At 49.2% G+C, this 22,712-nt stretch overlaps 1 protein-coding gene across 4 annotated transcripts in view; it reads left to right on the top strand.

Moving 5' to 3' along the window:
* GLIS3 (GLIS family zinc finger 3) overlaps positions 1-22,712 on the top strand; it is a 438,158-nt gene that overhangs the window by 375,549 nt on the left and 39,897 nt on the right. For all 4 annotated transcript variants that reach the window (XM_044265977.1, XM_044265974.1, XM_044265975.1 and 1 more), the window contains one exon: positions 14,512-14,680. In XM_044265977.1, the coding sequence (XP_044121912.1) occupies positions 14,512-14,680 (169 nt within the window). The remainder of the gene's footprint in view (positions 1-14,511; positions 14,681-22,712) is intronic.

Genomic DNA, 22,712 nt, shown 5'->3' with positions numbered 1-22,712 from the left:
TTGCAGAGCCCCACTCCCAGGATTTCTGATTCAGTACATCAGGGCTAGTCCCAAGAATCTGAATTTCTGCCAGGGATCTTTAACAAATTCTCAGGCGACACTGGGTGCTGCTGGTCCAGGAAATACACTTTGAAAACCACTGCTCTGGACCATAAAATGTGGGAATGTTCCAGCAACACACGATCTCAGTTGTGACAGGTGGCAGTTACAATAAGAACTGCCCATAATTAACTAGATGGGGGGAGGGACCTTGCACATCAAGATAGTATATCAAATCGCCATGATGTACACTTGAAACTATGTTACAGTCAGCTATACCTCAATGAAGGTGAAGTTTAAACATATAATAACTGGAAAATTGGAGCAAAATCTATATGTGAAAACCACATGATGGAAATCTGTCCACAGAAGACAATGTAATGTATAGCTAATATGCCCTATATTTACAAGGAGAAATAGAATTATGTTCCTCTGGTACTTATAATTAAATACTTACAAAGATAATAAAACTGAATCAAATAGTGGGGAAAAAATTGCCCCATAGTATATATTTCTGTTTCTCGTTACAGAAAACCTATCAATGGATATTAAGCTCATCTCCCCTGGCCATTACTCATTATTACTCCCCCTACTCATTACTCATTACTCATATTTTGATTAAGAGTGAGATCTTGTAACTACCCAACTGAAGAAAATTAAAATTGTGATTCCCAGTCAGCACAGGCCACATTTGTGTGTTTGCAGCTAATGTTAATGACTTTATATGTTTGCAAGCTGCTTAATTTGGTGCTTCAATTTCCCATATCCTCTTACATCCTTGTATTCATGTTAGTTTTTCACGCAAGATTAAGCTGCATTATTCAGTTTTATAATATGTACAGGTTTTTGCCGTAAAAATATTTTTCTGTGGATGAGCAAAAATTGTTCCACACCTCGTGGAGGAAAAGAAAGGAGTGAAGCTGGGTCGGTTGTAGCTCTATACCCGTTGAGCAAAGTCTTGGTTGTCTTTGCACTGTTATTTCTTCTGTTCTCCTTTTGTGTTATTTTGCCCGCATCCGGACAGTTGTGAGAAAGAAGGGCCGCGTGCACTTCGATGTAGGCCACAAGCAAGTCTTGGGAAACAGGTGGCAAGACAGAGAATCAGGATAGAATTTCTGGTACGAGGAGCTAATTACTTTGCGATTAGGAGGTTATGGGCCAGACTTCTGGCTCCAGAGTCCTGACCTTCCGCTTCTACTGAACTGACCTTCCAAGGAAAGGGAGGAAGAGGTAGATGTGTCTTTCCCGTGAAGAATGAAGGAAAAGGGGAAGTGGGCGTTTTCACGGTGCTTGTCGTTCACACAGTGAAAGTTCATATTTTGACGCTTATCTTCACCCTGAAAATAAACGTGAGTAGCATAAAACTCAGAAGTGAAGGACGTGACTGAATTAGCTTGGATAGTATTTGTTCGTGTCTTACTCTTAATGGGGAAAGGAAAACATGTCGCAGGCACTGGCTGAAGAGGGCATCGTGGACCTGATTCATTCCCAGTGGCCGAGGCGTCTAGCGCATCTTCCGGAGCGTTGGAGGGTGGCCTGTCCCTCTCGTGGCAGCAAGGCCTCCTTACTGGCTGGCACCGATGCCTTAGAAGGTACAGCTTCCCCCTCAGCATCGTAACCCCCTTTTCCTAGGAAGTGTGGCGGCTGCACTGGCTTTTCTGACAGTTTCCTGACAGCGCCTGGTCCCTCCCTTTGGCTCCAGCCCTGGTCTCTCTCCGTGAATTCAGCGGCTCGTGTCCGGCGTCTGCTCTGGCCGCAGCGCTGCGAACACGCCCCACACCCCCAGGAGGCCGTGGACCCGCCGTCTCCACAGCAGCCTGCCCCGGGGAGTCCGTGAGAGTCCTCTTCCCCCTTCTCCCAGGGGCTGCAGAAAGCGGGCAGCTGGGTGTTCACTCTTCAGAGGAAAAGGGGGATGACTGTCCTCGGCATGTGGAGGAAATTGGTTCTCCCACTGGCCCACCGGGACGCATGTCACCTTTTCCGAGAAATCAAAGCTGTAATGCGTCAGCCACCCCCGAACACATTGTGTGGTTGGTAATGATGTAGGGTCCCTACTTGTGCCGTTCTGAGGCCGTTTGGGGATGGGAGCTGCACCAACCTGTGTTTGGTATTCTCTTTTCTTAGGTGCTGTTGTTGGTCCTGTTTTATACAATACCTCTGACCGCCTGGGTGGCCGCTGTGTGCTCAGATGGGACATTAATAGGTGGGAATGTTCCTTCTTCTCCAACTCAAATTCGTTTCTCTCTCCCTGAGGTCAGTCGCCGGGGTCAATGCCGTACAGAGCGTTTGCGGTTGTCCTCAGCACACAGCAAGTGTTCAGCATCTGTTAGTTATTGTTGTTGCTTTTACCCAAATGCCAGGACAATGTCTGCTACAGTTTGTGAAGGAGAGAGAACAGGTGCCTGAAATCGCTGTCACGCCCCTGCGAGAAATGGGGACCGCACGGAAGCCTGAATAAGCAGGCGGTTTGATCAGCACAGTTAGTCGTCCATGTAGCACTTCTAGGTCAAGGAAACGCCCTGGAGGTCTCTAACGAAAAACCAGTTGAAATTAGAAGCCTGTCACCTGGGCAGCAGTGCCCCTAGAATCACAACGTCAAACTGTGACTTGAGAAGAATTGGTTTTTTTAATTCAAAGATAGTTTTTTTTCCGTTTATTGGTGTTTCTTTTAGAGGTGGTGTGCAATGGCAGGAAGGATGTGGTGCTCGGTCTGAGCTCCAGTCCCGGCTCTCGGCTCTGGGGAGCTTATTTCTCTTCCATGAATCGATGGTAAGAAGAGCAGCTCCGAGGACCCACTCGGGAATGAAGGGGTTCCGCGCGGGAGAGCTGGGTGCACTCCCTGCAGCGGGGGCCCCTTTCTCTTTTCCTTCCTCTTTGCTTAAACACTTCAGAGAATCACGCCCAGAGCCAGCCTGTGTCTGTGACAGAGACTGGAACCCCTTCTCTGCCTTCCTTTTAGTGCTGGGAGCTGCCACTTGGGGTTCAGAAGTCACTGTCCTGAGATCGCGTGTTCCTTGAGAGAAGAATTCAAGTCAAGATGTGAACTCAGAACTCCGCTCTTCTCAGACCCATTTTCGGATCCGTGAACCCGGCATCTTGGATTCACGTGGGCTGCTCATACAGAGTGTCAGGGGGCTTGGGTGAAAAGAGGGTCTGATCAGCAGGGACTTGGGCAGAAAAAGAAAGAAGTAGGACCAATGGCCTCACCCTACGCAGTTTTACACCATCCCTGGTCAGCCCTGCCGAGGCAAAGCCTTGGTCCCTTCTGACGTCACTTCATAAATAGACTGTCCAGGCCATGCACTTGATCTCAGAATAACCCCTGGGCATCTAGAAAAGTATCCTTGACCATTTGCTTACCTCAAATTTAGTTTCTATAATTCAAACATGTTTCCATAGTCCATAAGCTCCGTATTACCTATATGGCTCTTAGTAGTCGACTTACAACAGATAATTTATGATACCATGGGCCGCATATGGCCTGCCTGCCTCCTGTTTTTGATGACTTGAGAGTGAAAGATGCTTTTAAGATTTGTGAATGTAAAATGTAAAAAAGACTATTAACTTTTGGGTGAGAACAGTTGTTCAAAGAATCGAGGACATTGCCTCTTGCTAGCAATGCCCAAAATATTTAGTATCTGGCCCTTTCCAGAACAGGTTTGCCAACTGCTGCTTTCCACTAATATCTGAGATGTTAATCGATGACTGAGTGAAATCAAGAAAACTTGTGGCTTCCATGTATTTGATCACGTTGTGTTTCAAAAGTCTGCCGATACGGGGGCTCCTGGGTGGCTCATTCAGCTGAACATCTGATTCCTGGTTTCGGCTCCGGTCATAATCTCAGGGTTGTGGGATCGAGCCCCAGGTCAAACTCAGTGCCAGGCAGGGACTCTATTTGAGACCCTCCCCCTGCCCTTTACCGCCCCCCCCCAGTAAAAAATCTTTAAAAAATAAGATAAAAGTCTGCCAGTACATACAGGCTCTTTGATCCCCATAGCATTTTAATTTTTTTAAAGATTTTATTTATTTATTTGAGAGAGAGAGAGAGAAAATGAGAGAGAGAGCATGAGTGGAAAAAGATCAGTGGGAGAAGCAGACTCCCTGCCGAGCAGGGAGCCCGACGTGGGACTCGATCCTGGGACTCCAGGATCATGACCTGAGCTGAAGGCATTCGCCTATCCACCTGAGCCACCCAGGTGTCCCTCCGCATTGCATTTTAGATTTAACAAATACTTTAGTAGTCTTCCAGCCATGGGTTTGCAAGGATTTTTTTTAAGGCCCAGTATTTAAAACAGGTCCTAGCAGAGCTGTTTCCACTGAAGGGATCCAAACCACTTATTAAACTGCCTGTAGCACAGCACCCTGTCTTCCCTCCCATAGTTTATGGAAGCTCAAATGTAGTGACTCCCAGATGGAATTATTACCGTGAAAGTCTTCGCACTGTCAGCAGATTATCTGCAGAGGCGGCCCCGTGCCGCGGTGGGAGACGAGCCCTCACTGATGTGGCGGCCTCTCAGGAAGAAGCTGCCAGAAGTCAGGCAGACTCCGTTCTGGTTATGGTGAGCCCAGGGCTGGCAGGGATAGCACAGAGAATGGCCACAGTTTAATTCTGCTAAGGTCTATTTTTCCTAAAAAAAAAAAAAAAAAAAAGAGGCTTAAACCCTTGACTATGAAGGATTATGTTTTTGGAGATTCAGGCCATTTGTAGGCATACCCCCTAATGCCCAGGAGAAAAACAAAATTGTCAAAGATTGAGCACAGGGAGGATGCTAAAGTGCACTTTCTACCCAACAGTTAAGGTGCTTGAAATTCACGCAACTGAAGACTGAACCTTCCATCCCACAGGCAGAGGAAAGGTTTTAAACTCCTTCAGAAAGGTTGTAAATGAGCATAACTCGTGATTATATGTGAATGACTTCTCTCTATCTCTCCTGAGAGTAAACTAAGAAGCAACCCTAGGCGCCTGAAGGCAAAGTAAGAAAATCCTCCACTACGTGGGCAAAGTACAGAAAAAAGAGGACAGGGATCCTCTGGGGTCCCATTAAGTCCACTTTCATCATCTGGGCAGCTTTGCCCAGAGCCAGGGGTCAGTGTGCACTGTGGTTCCCCGCTAATACCACAATTCCCCCAAGGGGCTGTTTCACTGAGTGGGGAAAGGGAGAGAGGTCTCTCGGGAGAGCTCAGAGTTGATAAATCAACTGTTGGGTTGGCGAGAAGAATACTGCATTACACATTGGATTGGCTGTATGTGTTCCATGTCTGTTTCCAAGAAGTCTCCTCTGTGAAATGATTTCAAAAATCGCATGGAAGGGCGCCTGGTTGGCTCAGTGGGTAGAGCGTGCAGCTCTCCATCCCTCAGTGGTGAGTTCAAGCCCCAGGCTGGGCAAGGGGCCTGCTTTTTTTTTTTTTTTAAGATTTTATTTATTTGAAGGATAGAGAGAGAGAGAGAGAGAGAGCATGAGGAGGGGAAGGCTCAGAGGGAGAAGCAGACTCCATGTGCAGCGAGGAGCCCAGTGCGGGACTCGACTGGGCCTCCAGCATCATGACCTGAGCAGGCAGTCACTTAACCAAGCGAGCCACCCGGGTGCCCAAGGGGCCTACTTTAAAAGAAGAAAAAGAGAAGGAAGCAGGGGGAGAGGAAGAGGAGGAGGAGAAAGGGGAAGAGGAAGAAGAAATAATCACATAGAAGTCGAGTAGGTGGGGTTGTGTCGTAGCATCTGAAAGGGAGGGCACCTCTTTTGTGGTCATGGAGGTACAGGTAGGAGGTATCTAAGGATTGGAAAACGGGGACCTGGAGGAACCAGTATTTTTTACTAAAACTGGTTTTTGCGGCCAAATCAGACTTCATTCCAGAAGCAGAGATGAGGAGCATTCCTGCCAGAGCTTCCCGGAAAGGTTGTCCCCACCCGCGCCATCTCTGTCTCTCTCTCCGCCCCCCCGCCCTGCTCCACGTGGGGGATGACGTAACAGACGGTGGCAGTACTGGCTTCCTGGCAGGGTCCTCTTTGTTCCTCTCACCCTCCCGACTGGCTTTGTAACGAACCCTCTGTGAGCCAGTGGGTTGGGAGGTGAAGGGAAGAAAGGTAAGGTATGAGATTTGAGGTTAGAGAAGTCAGGCATTGTCTGGGAAGACCCGAGAGGGACTGCATGCAATGTGGGTCCCAGAGAAGGTGGGCGAGCTGCCAGATGATGCCATTCCACTCGTCACACGACGTCTTTGTTCTGAAACGCAGCTGTTCCGGGATGCAGTTAATTACACCTGGTATTTCAGAATGTCTGACGGTAACCTTGGGCATCTACGTGGATGACCTCAGCCGGCATCTGCTAGCTGTATCACAGAGCATCCCAGAAAGGCATGTAAGCATGGGGTCCTCTTCCAAATACTAATAACTTCCTCCCTGGCTGTAAATCCAGCTGCATGATGTGGAAGTATAATTGGGCAGCCTCCACGGAAGTCTGGCGTTCATGTGGGAATATCTATTTGTAAGAGAACCTGAATATTCATGTAACTGTCCAGACATCAATAAATTCTCATTTTACCTTATTTATTTCTGTTCCCCAGTGAACAGCGACGCTCTTAAGCTCAAAGTTAATAGGCATGTTCTTCGGAGATGTACCCTCTCTTACCGTAATAGAACGTCTTTCTAATACATTTGTTCATCGGTTGCCAGGTAGCTCTCCCATCGGGTGACACGAGTGTGTTTTCTTTGTCTTAGTGCACAGGTGACAGTTACCATTGTTTGCCATCAATTAGCTTGGGGTAGCATGTCAAGGATGTGCGGATGGTGTCATTTTATTCTGACAGCCGCCCCAGCCGGTTGAGAAGGGATTGTTTCATTATCCTCTTATCAGTACTGCCGGGTAATCCACACCGCAAAGAGGGAGGAGGAAAAAAAAACAGATGGGAAGAATAGAATTTTAGGGATTGGCAATATTAAAATTATTCATGCCTCCAGGAGGAGAGAAAGATTAGAGAGATGACTCTGGGAACCCTTCAGAAGCCTCCACGTTCCCTAATGCTGGCTGGAATGTGGGATGCTGCCTCTCGCCAGCCAGTGGGGTGCAGGGAGGGGGGATGCCCACAGGAGCCTGGGAGGGGAGAGGAAGGGACCCGAGCCCTTCTCCTCACCCGCGTAGGAGTATCTGCCACATCTGTGCCCTTCTCCAGTGGCTGGGCCTTGCCCGCGCTGGAAACTTCTCCCTGGTTCGTGCATTTGGGCCGTGAGAGCATTTTCCCTTGAACAGCAGCGCAATTTAATTGTTCTCCGCGTGTGAAATGCAAAGAACCGCAGAAAGTACCGTGGCCCAGATTTTCACTGGTGGGGAGCAAACCTCCCGTCACCACCCCCCCCAGCGCTGGCAGAGTCCTTCACGATGACCGCAGGGAAGGGTTTTTTGTTTTGTTTTTTTGAATTCTGAAAACTAACCACTGCGCATCTTCGGGCTCATGGAGAAACAAATAAAACGAAGGGCTGAAAATGTAAAAAATACTTCACGATAAACTGAGCTTCAAGAGGGACAATTGTGTTGACATGCTAGTAACAGCCCATTTTCACTCCTTAACGAGGCGCAGTCACGCATGAAAAGGACGGTGGTGTTTTTTAATCTGAAAGCAAAGGCGGTGTGGGTTGTAACTCAGAGGTGCCTATTACGCGTGTGAAACAAAGGACATTTTAACCCTGTGAGGATTCTCTTACGGACCCTCCACACTCTACGGCAACTTGCGTTCGAAAGGTGGAGCCAACAGTGCTTACTATCCGGGAGAACGACTTCAAGCTCGTCCACGTGTTGAAGCGAGCCCAGTCCCCAGCTCACGCGTCTGTGCATCTCTAGGTCGGAGGCCAGACTTGCTCGGGGAGGGGGGGCTGACTGTTTGGGAGCAAACTAAGCCTGGGTTTTATATCCCGTTGGTGAGAATAATGATAAATAGGTAAAGAACAGTGACTGTGGTTTATCAAGCACTAAATTGTGGTCCAGGCACTGTGCTGCGTGTTTTCCTGTATTATTCGATCTTCTCATCGTACTGCGAAGTAGTGTCCTTATTTAAGATGAAGAAACTGAGCTTAGGTTAAGTGACTTACGCAAGGCACGCTGCTGGGAATTGGTAAAACTCGGACACCCCCCCCCGCCCCGAGCTCGTCTCCCTCCCACTGTCCGCGCTTCGCTCTCCGAACAACCGGCCTGATGACCATCTCCCTCGGGCGCCCAACGTCCACTGAGGCTGGAGGAGCTCACGGTCCCATTGCGGTTCAGCTGTTTCTTAACTCCTTCCCCGGGTTCAGATTCCTCCTGGGGGGGTGCTCAGGGGCACGGAGAGGGGAGGCAGACACAAGGTCAACCTCACCGTTTCCATTCACACGGAAATCTAATTCTTTTTAATATCTCTGTGGAAGCCAACGGAGCCTGGCTTCGATGCTTAGCCACGCCCTCTGTGCCCAGACCAGGAAACACTGCGGGAAGGATGAGAGCTGAACCCCCACCTGCTCCTGCACCAGCTGCCAAGCACTGCCCACCATTTCTCGGGGTTACCCCAGCACTCGCTGTAAGAGAGTTCACAGTCCGCGGGGAAAACTCGTTCCGCTTCTAAGAGAGCAGACCCACTACAACGGCCACGGCTTTTTAAGCCATTGTGAATGATGCCAAATGCGCGTGTGCCATCCACGCTCGGACACACGCGATCTGCACAGCGAATCTCGGCTTTGTGCAGGACGGACGGAGGCGGTGGCCTTTCAGCCCAGCACGCCATGATCACTTGGATGACAGGTGTGCATGTCTGTCACTCACGGATGCCCCCTCCCTGCTCTCCTCTCTCCCCACCACTAGATCGATATGTCTCCGACAGGCATCTAAAATCTTTATTTGGGAAAAAGCACATTTCTTCCCAGCTGTTTGTTTTCCAAACCAAATAATTTCGTTAACTTGTTGCCTGAGTTCATTTTCAGAGCTGGAAAATTTCTCCCAGCCGCGCTGAGGTCACCTCAGGGCTTCTAGGATGAACAGGAATGGAAATGGGAATATGTTTTTGGCATTCTAACCAGACTTTGGGTAGCTGTAGCTCGCCGTGTGCATCGTGTGTGTGAGGGAAGAAAGCCTCGGGACCCCAGTCTTTGCAAATAGAGTGTGCAGTGTCCACTCTCGGGCCTCCTCTTGAACCTGCCCTGTGTCCGAGAGGCAATATCGTGGGCTGGTTAGGGGCATGGGATCTGTCATTTGTCTTCCTGGGTTTGGGTCCCAGCCCAACTGCTTACCAGCCACAGGACCCAGGCCAGGTACCCTCATCAGGAGCCCAATGAGGCTTCAGGTTGCTCATCAGTAAACTGAGGAAAGGTCTGCAAATTACTCGATAAAATGTTCACTTGGTCCTGAGGTAGAGGGCAGGAAGAAGATGAAATGCACCTGCGAAAAGGCCCAGCACCTGCGGCTCCAGGTACGATCCCCAGATCGGCAGCCTCAGTGGCCCAGGGGACTTGGGGAAGTTGGACACGAGCTCAGAAGCTCAGCACTCCCTGCCTCTAAGACCAGGTGACTCAGAATCAGTATCTGTTCCTGGTGATCGGTTTGCAAGGGGAAACTTGGAAAGCAGGACTTTTAACTGCCCATCCTGCTTTCAACCGTCGTATGCCCTCTTTCCATATCCCTCACCTGACGAGGGATGTCCTCCACCCTGTCCTCTAGAATGATGAGACAGTAGTCGCCAAGCAGTGACCAGGGTAGCCTTCTCTGGCCTCGGGAGAAGGCCTGAAACAGGTGGGCTCTTCTCGGGAAGAGAAGAGCCTCCATTCATACAGTGAGTACCTGACAGCTGCAGTGTCCCCGGGTATCTCGTCTATACCCCTAGAAAGGTACATTGATTGTTTTCATTTGGATAGAGAGAGAGCTGTTTATTAACCCAGATTAACCTGAGCGAGTTAAAGGTTCAAGCCTTGAATGCCCTGGTCCTGGGAGCTGGGGAGATGGCTCCGGGGACCACACAGACCAGCAAGTACTGCTCTGTTGAAACTATAAAGCCCCGCTGAGTTACTCACACCTCCCCCTGCAGGAGACGGGTCAGGGGACTGCGGGGAGCTGTGCTCCAGAGAGGAAACCCAAAGTGTCAGGGAGGCCAGCTCCCTGTCCTCCGCTGAAGGCAGGGCTCACGAATCCATCTCAAGACTAGGCTTTTATTTCCCTGGGGAGCCCACCATCTCTTAATCACAAAAGCAATAAGAATTTCCAGTATGTTCCTCGGCCAAGCCTAATCAGTTGTTCCAGCTGCCAGTCATCAGCACCGTCTGGAGGTTCACCTAAAAGCTCTCTTCCAGCCTTGAAAACGGCACGAACCCCTGGGGTGACACCAGACAATGAAGGCCACCCCTGTGGGCAGCCTGTGTGCGCCGGTTGATTTGATCACAACGATTTTGTTAATATTGCTCTGATTCTAGAGGGATCAGTTTCTTTCCCTATGCTTTGATTGACAGGCCTCGTTGCACGCCACTTTGGTTGAGTGTGTGTGGAAGGAAATGTTTCCTTTTTGTAAGTGACCTTACCATTGCACTCTGATGTGGAGATTTTCTTCTGGAGGTTAAAAAAATCACTTGGCAAAGCTCAAGTGTTTGTCTGGAAGCATGTGTTGCGTTGGGCATTCTGGTGAAGTCAGCAGAGACTTAACTTCAAACATTGAGATCAGAACCTGCCTCGTGTGGAGTAGGGGCTGGAAAATTATGTTTGAATGAATGAATGGATGAATGGATACTTTTAGACTACATGAAGATGGAATCCTGGATGTATGATTGGTACAGCTGGAAATTCCTAGAAGTCAGTGTAGGTAGGAGAGGCATTTATTTCCTGTGCCACAAGGATGGTCCCTGAGAAATGTGGGTCTCAGGTTGAGGCCAAGGTCAACCCTTACAAGCCTCAGTTCTCTCATCCCAGAGTTTTGTCCATTATAGCATAAGGGTATGTGACAAGGGGGTGGATGAATGTTGGGACACCAGGCTCTGTTTTTATTTCCTCTATGTCTCTGGTGGTTGTAGGGGCTGTAGGCAACACCCACAAGCAGCTGTCTTGTCCAGGACTGCATGCAAAGTCCTCTGTGTAGACGCTGAACCATGAGTTTCTACTAGGTGACCTCATCAGGAGAGCTTTCATCCTCTGCTTCTCATCCCATCTCTTGGGAAACAGAGGCAAGTCCTGGGTTCCATTTTGCACACAGGTGATTTCTTTCAGCCAACATAAGAAGCTATTCTGTATATTTTACAAATTCAGACTTTGAATTGAACGCTAACACCCATCCTTTCTTATCCTCTTGGGGTCCCCAGTCACAGGGTCACTGGCGGTTTCAATGCCATCCACCAGCTTCAGCAGTGGAAGAAAGGGCTGCTGTTGTGGGTTTGACTGTAGGGCAGGCAGCACTTGACCTCAGTGCAGCTGGAGGGCAGGTTCTGGAGACTTCTTCCCTGTATCATATGCCTCTCATGGCCCACCTTATACCCTCTCTGCCACCCAGTCCTCCCAGCAGCCGTTGCTCTGGTAACCATCACATATGGCAGCAAATATAACTCAGAAGCCCTTCCCCTCCCCTGTACCATGGATCTCTGGCTTTCTGCCCTGGCGCTTCTTTGATGCCCAGGTACTGGGCATCTGTGGGAACCTGAGCCACTCGGCTACACCTGCCTACTTGTGTGGGAGAAGTAACACCCTAGATGGGGCCACCTTTGACCAATAAGGAAGAGGATTTGGTAGATAAATGTTCCTTTCTGTTCCTTTCCTACTCATTGGGCCCAAGACAGTCTCTCTTGGCTTTTCGATTGTGTCTGTCCTTGTTTACTCCACCAAACATGAATGATGCTGTTGGAGAGAGTAAGCACCAGGGGCGTCTTGTTCCCTTGTCTGTCCCAGGACCTCGCTCAGCAACTGCCACACAGTACGTCCTCCATAGACACTTGTGGAATAGTTGGCTGCTGAGAGAGGAGTCAGAGAACATAGGTGACCGCATAGAGCAGAAGGATTCAAGTGAGTAGAGGAAGGTGTAGAGGACATTACCATCGGAAGCACGGGGTCCGCTGCTGTGCTGTGGTGGCCGTGTGCCCGGCTGTCCGGCTTGACCAGAGCTGAGGGCACAGTGTGGGGCCACAGATGAGACGGGGTGTTAAAGCACTCAGGACGCCACTGGATGGCGTCTCGTGGCAGATTCGGAATTTGATAGAATGAGTGTCTAGAGTTCTGGGTCCTCCACTAGACCGCCGCCTCCCCAAGGGCGGGGACTAGAGCGCTAGCCCGTAGTAGGCACTTCATGAACACTGGGTTAAAAAAATAATGGCTAGAGGTCGGATGGACAGATGGAGGGCTGGAGGGAAGGCAGACGGTTGGTCCCGGCTACTAAATAGGATGAAGGAGAGGCCCTTAACCAGGCCTTTCAGCCTTGCAGGGCGTGGCAGGCTGCAAACAATGCCAGATTTTTCTACCCGGTATCTTCCCGCAGCTAATGCAAAAATGTAGCTGGTACAGCTCATGGAGACCTCCGGGAAACACCCCATTTTCTACTGAACCACAGAGTAGATCTCAGAGCACACACACCAGAGAGTCCCTGTTGCCCACGGGGATCGACACAACAGAGGCAGTGGTTCCCTCGTGAGGAACACACACACACACACACAAACACACACACACACGTGCAAAAATACCTCCAGGGGAAAGCAAGTGAGGGGCGCATTTGGCAACTACAACAGGATAAAAAGGAGAGCTCACGTTTCTGCACTAAGGCGGAGAGAAAAAGAGCCACTTTTCCACAGTGTCTCTGTGACCTCTCATTATTCCGTTAGTTTCTGGAATCATGTCTACAGCAGCCAGCTCCACGGGGACAAACACCAGCAGGGAAACTGCCACCGCAGTCAATCCCAACAGCCCTCTCCCCGCGGTAAAATTATTATCTGGGATACAAGCAGGATTGTGGTTGCCTGAGTGAGCTGAGCGCAAATGCGGGGAGGGATTCATGAGGTGACGCTAGTCAGTGTGCAAACGTGCAACTTTTCTGGAGCCTGACCCCCTCGCCCTGACGGCCCGCGGTGCCTTTCTGAGCGAGTAAGCACTTTCCAGTCTCACCGCCTCTGCAGGTCTCGGAGGGCCACGGAGGACACGGGCTTCCGAGGACAAGAGTTAACCTGACACTGCGCCAACTTCCCCGAAATAAACCCTTCACATCGGAGCACATCCTTGTCAGTAGCTTTTGAGCGGGAAGATGGTAATTCTGCTTGCTCACACGTTCCTTTAAGTACTTGAATTCTTGTTCTGTCGGATGAAGCTTTGGGGGTGCTGGGTCATGTGGGGTACCCGTGCTCTCCGGGAGAGGTTGGAGAGAGTGGGACGGGTCTAAAAGCAGTGCTCCCTGAACTTTTAAACTCTCCAATCTCTTTGATTATGTGGCTGCTGCTTCTTAATCCTGAACCTGATGCCTTTTATTTTATTTTATTTTTTTAGATCCATTTATTCTTTGACATCAGTAGAGTAAGTTCAAAAAGAGCAGAGATGGGTATAAAGCTCGGCGCCGCGTCGTACAGGGAGGGAAGTTGAAGAGAGTCGGCATAACGCTGCTGCTGTGGTGGCAGCATAATGAGACGTGTGCTGAGGAGGTCCCAGACACTGGAGCCTCCTGATGGTGACAGACTCGGGAAGTGACAAGCCCCGTCTCTTCTGTGACATTGTACCAATTAGCTGATCTAAATGGGCACATATTTAAGTTTGAGATCACGTACAGTTCTCAAAGGCTAGGCTGCCCCTACGAGTGTGCCTCTAACTCACTCTGTTGTAATAGACAACAGTGCGTGTGTGTGTGTGTGTGTGTGTGTGTGTGGTGGGGGGGGGTGTCAGGGGTCCGGAGCTGTGTTTGGGGCCCCTTTTCGCGTTCTGTGGTGCCAGGCGTGGCGTCATCATGGATGGAGACGGAGTGTGTCTATCCATCACTATCAGGGCTAACACACCGGCTATCAGGGAAACAGCCGGGCTCAGTTGGACCCTGAGGTTCAGAAGTTGTCGGCTCCTACACCGGTACGAGGACCAGGAGACCATACTCTCCTTGCCCTGATTTAGCCGTGACAGAGAGAGAGGCAGCGTGACCCGCGGAGGCTCGCTGCAGCCAGGAGAAGAGGCAGATGGCCTGTTACGCCCTTCGGGGCCAGCAGTGTCTCTGCGACTGAGCAGTGCTAACTTGGAGCCCCGAGCCCTGATGCAGACACGACACGGTCAGCTAATTGTGTGGCGTGCAAGCAGGGGACGAGTCAGACCACAAGTGTCGGCGGGGGGCGGGCAGCACGAGAGGCCCAGGAGCCCGGGAACCTGGCCCGCCCTGGAAACAAAAGCTGTGTATATCCGCTGAGTGAAGCACTGTTCCCCCAAAGCCACCAAGAGAACCACAAACGAGCCCCTAAGGCACCCTTGCTGCCAGCCTCCAGGGTGTAAAGCCCGTGCGGCCTGACGCCTGTTTTCCCTTGATTGCAGCCTCCATCTTCTCCAGCAGTCATTCAGGCCGAAGCGGAGCAGCTGCCGGGGCCGTGCCTCCCCCGCACGCCGTCGGCCACCCTTCTCCGGGACAGAACGTGCAGGGGAGCCCCCACAACCCCGCCTCCCAGTTACCCCCGCTCGCAGCTGTGGACGCGGGAGCCGAGAGGTAAGGCCATCTGTCTCTCTCCTAATAGGTGTCGCCGCTCAACTTCCCGGCGCAAGGAAGTCTTTTGACTGTTGCAGAATTGGATTAATAATCCATCGGCTGGGCCGAGTTATCCAAAGGTGACATGTTGAAAGTGCACACCACAAAGCACGTGGCTCACACATTTCATTATCTGTCTTCCTTTCCCCGGGGAAATGCTGAGAAGATACTGGCGGTCGCCAGCCGAAGCGTCTGATGCTGGGAAAACCTGTCCCAATCCCCATCCTTCCCACCTCCCCGCAGTTTGTCCTGGTGACTCAGCGGGAACGCAGTGTCCCCAGAGGCGGAAAAGCTTTCCAGATGCAAACGGCACCTCCGGCACCGAGAACAATATCAGCTTGAGAGTATAGCGTAAGAGGGCACGGGATTTTGTGTGGGTGACCAGACAGGGGCTGTTCGCCAACCACGCTACCTCTAGACCACCTTCATAGAGAGTTTTTGGGAGAAAAGTTTTAAATCTTGACATTTCGGTCGGTCTTTGAATTGCCCAACCGTCCGGTGGTGTGGACAGCATGTGGCTTCGTTTTTTCTCCTCCTCATGTGTTGCAGGCTTGAACTGACCTAGGTAGGGGTTGCTCCCAGACGCCCACAGGGAGAAAAGGTCTTGTGGGGAACCCTGTGCTATCCTAGAGTCCTAGGACATGAGAATGGGTTGAGTGGGCAGCAGGAAGGAAGGTTTTCAATCTTGAATTTCAACGAGCAATCTGTGGTTTCATTAGTGTTGGTCTGATCTATGAGTATTTAAATAAGTAAAATATATATATATATATGGTTTTTACATTTGATAAACCATATTTTTTTTACTTATGCCTCCTCTTTACTTATTAATACATCTGTTCATTTAATACATTTTTTAAAGTTCTACATGTCAGATGCTGCTCCCGTTGCTAGAGATGTCAAGATCATGAAAACACGGTGCTGTTCTTAGGATTTAGTGGACGAGGACAGACAGATGTATAAAAAAGAATAGTGATGCTGTTTGGATAAACGATATAATCAAGATGCCACAGGAGCCTGGGGAGGACGTCCCTAATTCTGCCTCAGGGAGTGAGGGGAAGAAAGGGTGATCTAGGCGTGCAAGGAAGGTTAAAACTTCCCAGATGGATAAATGGGGAGCAGCATCCAAGGCAGCCAGAGGGACACATACAAGACATAAGAGGGACAAGGACACGCATAAAATTCGGTTCCAGTAAGCTCAGGTACCATCACCCAGAGTGGACAGGACTGATGAAGTCAGGTAGGCGTGGGTTGGCTTGTGTGGAACCATGTATTTTATCCCAAGGGATTTACCTCTTATCGAAAGTAAAGAAACACTTGTGGCTCCATGTGTGGAACCATCTACCCCACTTATGAGGGAGAGACACATCAGATTGTCATTATAGAGAAGGGACTCAGGCGACAAGATGGCAGTCATGGAGGCTGGGAGCAGGGACAGGTGGTAGGGAGCACGAAACAGAGGTTATTGTAGGAGTCCTTGCGAGTAGTATGAGGACCTGAACTAAGGTGAAGGGTCGTTATGTAGGAGAATTGCTCATTACTAATGTACTTATGGAGTGAAGAGGAAGGGCCAGATTCATTTGGGAGTTACAACTCTAGACTGGATGGAAAAGTGTGTCATTAACAGAAGCAAAGGGAGTGTTTAGTAGGAGTAAGAGTGGGAGAGAAGGATTGGTAATACATGGACTTCAGGGTTGGGGCTGGAGGTGGCTATAAACCATCCATGTAGATGTGTCTGACGTTCCATCAGAGTGTGGATCGGAAGACGTTAGACCTCGCGCAGCCGTTCTGCCTACGTGGCTAAGTGCAGGCAGCTCCTAGCCTCCTCCCCCATGCTCCGTCAGCAGAGCAGGGCAAGTGGTAACCATCTCCTAAGTTCATGGACATGCGAGGCAGACAGTCCTGCCTGTTATCTGACGTATTTCTTTCTTTCTTCTTTTTTTTTTTTTTTAGATTTTATTTGCCTATTTGACAGACAGAGATCACAAGTAGGCAGAGAGGCAGGCAGAGAGAGAGGAAGGAAAGCAGGCTCCCTGCTGAGCAGAGAGCCCGATTCGGGGCTCAATCCAAGGACCCTGAGATCATGACCTGAGCCGAAGGCAGCGGCTTAATCCACTGAGCCACCCAGGCGCCCTCTGATGTATTGCTTAAGGTTGAGATGAGTTTATTCCTTTTAGCGTTTTATTAACTTTGGAGCCGGGTTTTAAGTGACATTAGCCACGGTCTAATCATCCTCTCGTTTCCTTCTGCCTGGCTGAGAACCCTACTCCACGAGGTCGTGAAGGTCACCACAAGGTCGAAAAGCTAAGAAGCTCTCACTTGAGTCTCTCCTTCATCCATCTTCTTATTAATACTCATTAATACTCTATTTACAAGGACACCACAGAAAAGCAATCTGCGTGTCTCCTTTTTGCACACACCTGTTAAAGGAATGAAGATAGAAAAGGTCTTTAGCCATGACCATGTTAAGAACCAACCCCCACACACCCGACGTTCAAAACGCAGCTCCGGCGGTTGCTGAATGTTTGAATGTGTTCCTCAGGTGCTCCTGCTGCTTGGGCTTGTGTGTTTTTAACATTTTATCTTAGCTTATAATTTTAATTTTTTTCAATTCCGTCTTTGGAAGCTTGTAACATATAAATAACTACAAGAATAATACAGTGAACACCCATACACCCCACATCCGCGTTCACCCACTGTTGCTGTTTTCCCTCCTCTTTCTCTCTCTTCCCGACTTGAGAGAGCCTTTGTTTGTTTCCCGTTGTTTCCGAACACTCTGAGAGATTGTTGTGAATATCATTGAGCTTTAGCCCTAATTACTTGGGGAAGGATAGCCTAAGAAGGACATTCTCCTGCATAATCACAATGTAATTATCACACTCCAGAAATTTAACATCAATAAAGCATTATCTAACACGCAGTCAATACCGAAATTTTCTCGATTGTATAATTAATGCTCCTTATAGCTAGTTTCCTTTTCCTCTTCTTTTCTTTTCTTTCGTTTCTTTTGATTCAGGATTTAATAAGATACCAGTTCTCATTTCTTGGTAGTCTTCTTGAATCTGATGAAGTTTCCCAGTTTTTTTTTTTTTTAAGATTTTATTTATTTATTTGAGAGAGAGAGACAGTGAGAGAGAGCATGGGCGAGGAGAAGGTCAGAGGGAGAAGCAGACTCCCCATGGAGCTGGGAGCCCGATGCGGGACTCGATCCCGGGACTCCAGGATCACGCCCTGAGCCGAAGGCAGTCGTCCAACCAACTGAGCCACCCAGGCGTCCCAGTTTCCCAGTTTTTTAAAAAGTTTCCACCACCACCATCATCATCATCATCTTTCATGACTTTGACAATTTCTAAAGACTCAGAACATTTATTTTGCAGGGTCTGTCAGAGTTGGGACTTGCCTGCTCTTTTCCTCTCGAACAGACATATTCCTTCTCATCAGGAGCCTCACGTAGAGGATGAGGTGATCCCTTACTCCTCTGAGCCTCTGCTTGCACCCCGTGGGGAATTAAGTGTAGATGAACCGCACAGGTGAAACACCTCACATGTGGCATAGCCTGAATGCAGGCAACCCTGGCCAGGCCGAGAGACTGAGGGTTAGAAGCCAGAGGGTGTTGTTAAGTGATGACAGTGGTTGATAATGTAGATCATCATGGGAAGTTAAAAGGGAAGGAGAAGGGGAGGAAGGTAATGGTACTTGGCATGGCCGGGTGATGAACCTGCTCACGCCTGTGGTTTGCCCTGTGCTGTGCTCTCCCCACCGGCCATGTGGCCCATTCCTTTGCCAGCCCAACTGGACTGGGCAAGTCGATGGAAGGTTATCTCTTCCAATCAGGTTTGGGGAGGAGGTGACATGAAGCAGCCCTGAATTATGCACTGTGTTTGCATTAGTGCGCAGCATTAAAAACACTAAGAGGAAATGTGCTTACCTTCCGCTTCTGGTTTATATATCTTTGCCTCTGTTTGCCTGGGAAGTCCCCCAGTAAAAACTCCAACAGTTTTCTTAACGGAAATAGGTTTATCACACTTTGCGATTTTTAGTGGGAAACGCACTTTTTCCTGCTTTGCAGGCACTGATTCATCATTTACTTAGTTTTAGCTTGTTAATAAAATGGGCTGAGTCACTGTCAGAAGTCAGGAAACGTCCACTACGTCTACCCAGTTAGCATCAGGTTCTTTGATCCTGGCCGTCTTAAAGTAAATGCAAGTTCTCTCAATTTGATGAGGCTCCATTTTTATTTTGGAAATATTACCTGAATGACACATCATTTCGGTGATTTACACAGTACCACACCATGTCACCTAATGTTGATTTAAACTTATTATGGGAAGTGGTGTTTCACGATGTCATGTGGAATGAGCCAGGGATCCTTTATGACAGTGGCTTCCCATAAGAGGAACCCAGAGTCTTTGGAAATGTCAGTTCACTAGGTTTCATAGCATGTCTGCTGGAGCAAAGAAAACGAACATATTGCTGTGAATCCCTTTTTGAAATGGAGAAATCTTACAATCCCAAGAAAATCCCCTGCATCTGCATCGCTCCGCTTGCCCGAGAGCATGGCAGCTGCCTCTCTCCGTTCCACAGATGGCCACAGAACAGGGTGCAGAGCTCAAGGAGACTTGTGGACTGGCCACCTGGGGCGACTCGTGAAGGGCTTCGATGGGCCCCATCTCTGAGCCAGAAGAGACTGAAAATGGGGAACGGATGTGGCCTCCTCAAGGCATATACAGTCTAGGACAGGAATCAACAGCAGAGAATGTTAGGGACAATTGTTTTTGAGAAAGTAGTCAAACAAAATACCTTAACCAAAAAAGGAATGTCAGTTTCTTGAGTCTATATCAAGAATTGAGAAGCTGTACTGATTTTTATCCATATCAGATGTGACATTGCTAGGATTCTAGATAGATAGGTATATATACCCACATACACAGTCTTTCTGGACCTTTGGAGAACCAGGACTGGTCTATACTGAGAGCATTTTCTCATTCAGCACTGGAAACATGTTGTAACTTTTCTGGATGCTAAGGGGTTAAGGGTAGCAACTGTTTTCTATTTAACTTCTTTGGAATTCTGTACTGTTCTCCAACTCTTGTCAAACAGGCCTGCTCTCTGACTTTGTTTATTTCTGCATCTTATTTCTTATTTCGGGATCCTTTTCTATCTAGAAAGACAATCAGGACCGTCCATTTTTGTCCTATTCTTAACTAAACATGGCCCAGGCTGGAGCTTGGATGAGTTCTCAACCCAGAAAGCCGTCTTGCATCTTAGAGCTCTCAGAGACAAGTTCCCCTGTTTCATTTCTGGGTTCTTATCATCTGTTTTATTTATTTGTCATTTCCCGGATATTATCTTGCTAACTGAATCACTAGTTTTCTGAGGGCAGGATCCTAAAACTTGCCTTATAACCTCCAGAATATGTGTGAGGTATTTCACAGTGCTGCATGCTCGGGAGGGCTTGACGGGGAGAAGGACCAGTGCGGGAATGCGTAGGACACAGGAGGCCATTGCCAGCTCCCACTGTCCAGGTGGGAAGTTCCCAGAAGAGAGTGGTTCCCCCGATTCATTGGTCTAGATGGTGGTAGACCCAGTTCTCGAAGTTCAAGCCATCTTATGTAACCTGCATACTTTGCTACAACTCATGATTGCTCTAATACATACGGACGTGTGCACATGCACACACACACTCACAGCGCCAGGACCCCACCCCCAGTCTGTTGTGGGGGTTCCCTACGTTGCTTTCCTGTGATTGTCAAAACTGGAAACCTAAACTGGAAACCTAAACTCCCTGCTCCTTCTCCGTTTGCATCGATAGCATCTGAACAGCTCCAAACTAGGCCGGCTGCTTCGCTGTCCTTCCTTCCCTGGGACTTTCTCAGCAAACAGGGATACCTCTTCACCCACTCAGCGTGTGTCACACACACATACACGTGTGTGCACACAGCGCAATCTTCCTCTCCTCTCCTTTCTTAATCTCCTAGTAGATGCGCATTAATGGCTAAAAGCATAAGCATCACATAAAATAGTGAAGTTTATCAAAACATACCCCAGCACGGGCAACATGCATTTACTGAGTCGCTTAGACAGCTGGAGTTGGGGTGCCAGGCTATACCCTGAGGACGCGGTGGTCAGCAAGGCTGACAGAACTGTCCTCACAAAGTGTGCGGGCTGAGGAGAGACAGTGGCCAACAGGCCATCATAACTTAGGCTCTTATGCACGGATGGGAGAGGAGGCTGCGGGGCACACTGAAAGGCCCAGAAAATGACCCCCAAACCAGGGAGGTGGGAGGAATAGAAGAAGAAACATCCCCCTGAAAGTCTGTCAGACCCAGCCAGGCACCATGGGTGCACCCAGGAGCTGCGAGGAGGGGGAGTCAGCAGGGGCGGGGCCCCGTGTGTGCTTGGGGGCGGGGCTCCGTGTATGCTTGGGGGCGGGGCTCCGTGTATGCTTGGGGGCGGGGCCTCATCAGCTGCCTTCAGGAAATCAGGCTTTCTCTTGAGCACAGGGATTTATGTCTTTGCCCAGGAAGGGCACCCTGAGGGCTCTGGCATACATTCCAAAGGCCTCCCCGTGTTATCCACCCAGCAAGAGTTCAGAACTTATTCTACATCCAACAGAAGAAGAAATGACAAAGAATAGACGAATGGGCTGTGTGGTCCTCAAGAGACAAAGGCTGTCCTTTGTATATCCTAAACCAGCCGGGCTGCCTGGGTTTTATATTATTTTCTTTTTTAATACAATTGGAAACGCCAGTTTTGCCCCTTACAATTCCAAGCTTGTGTTTTATGTAGTCATGACCTATATTAGAGGATTTTGAAGAGTCACTAAGTGTCCAAAAAAAAAAAAAAAATCAGCTCTGTGTTAGAGAGCTCTGACATCATCGGGAAGTTGGCCACACTTGTGTTCTGTGGGAGAAGGTCTGGTGTCATTAAGAGGTATCCGCGTTGCGGTGGGTCCTACCGTGGTCACGCTCCACCTGCTGAGCACGGCTCCAAGCCCTTCCCTGACATGTGTCCCCGAGACTCTCCCACACAGACAGGAAGACACCTGACTTTCAGGACAATTGATAAGCACTGGCCCCAAAATAAAGCTTATCGATCTTGAGCATCAAAATACCTGAGAAAAGCCAGAGCTGAACGACAAACACGGGCTCTGACAGCCATTTCTTCGGCCTGCGTGTTGACCTCTGCATCGTCCTCTGACGGGCTGTTCACGTCACGCTCACCCCGGACCGCGTGACTGTGGGCACCATCCTTTCTCTTGGGACCGCAGCACTCTCTGGAAAACAGTCATCACTCAGCTTCCCACGAAGGGTTCAGTTTCTCGGTAGGAAAATGACTTGCACAGATATTCAGGGTTGAGAGACGTGGTGTTCAAAGTCTGCCTGCAGTGCGTGCGCGCGCACACACACACACACACACACACATGTTTTATGTGAGAATCTCTGAATGTGATGAACATTGTTCCCAGTGTCAATGCTGTGAGCAGAGAAGAGGCAGAAAATCCCAATGTCCAGCCCTTGAAAATGGAGGTTACAACATTGGGTCTTAGACTGGAAAAGCTTGGGGTCCTTATTCTATTTTTTTTCTTCGTATCTGTGGAAAGTTTCTGGTACTTCTCCAGGTTTATTCCAGGGCAGAAGAGCCCACAAGTCTTTAAGCTTCTTCAGTGCTGATCCGTGACCACAGCCATGCTCTATCCCTTGTGGCAGGGGATAAATCAGTTGGGTTATTGGCCTATGGAATGAAAGTTCTCATAGAGATACTCACACCCTTAGGGACTTCTGGGTGGCTCAGCTGGGTAAGCAGCTGCCCTCAGCTCAGGTCATGATCTTGGAGTCCTGGAATCGAGCTCCACAGGGGGTTCCCTGTTCAGCTGGGAGCCTGCTTCTTCCTCTGCCCCCCTCAACTTGTGCTCATTGTCTCTCAAATAAATAAAATCTTAAAAAAAATTCTCCCCTGATCTAGTCCTCTTAGCACAATACAGGGAAATTGGTTA

This window comes from Neovison vison, chromosome 9 (assembly GCF_020171115.1).
Source record: "Neovison vison isolate M4711 chromosome 9, ASM_NN_V1, whole genome shotgun sequence".
In the NCBI taxonomy this organism is placed as follows: Eukaryota; Metazoa; Chordata; class Mammalia; order Carnivora; family Mustelidae; genus Neogale; species Neogale vison.
The sequence above is the reverse complement of the archived record's forward strand: the minus strand, read 5'-3'. Positions and strand labels throughout refer to the sequence as shown.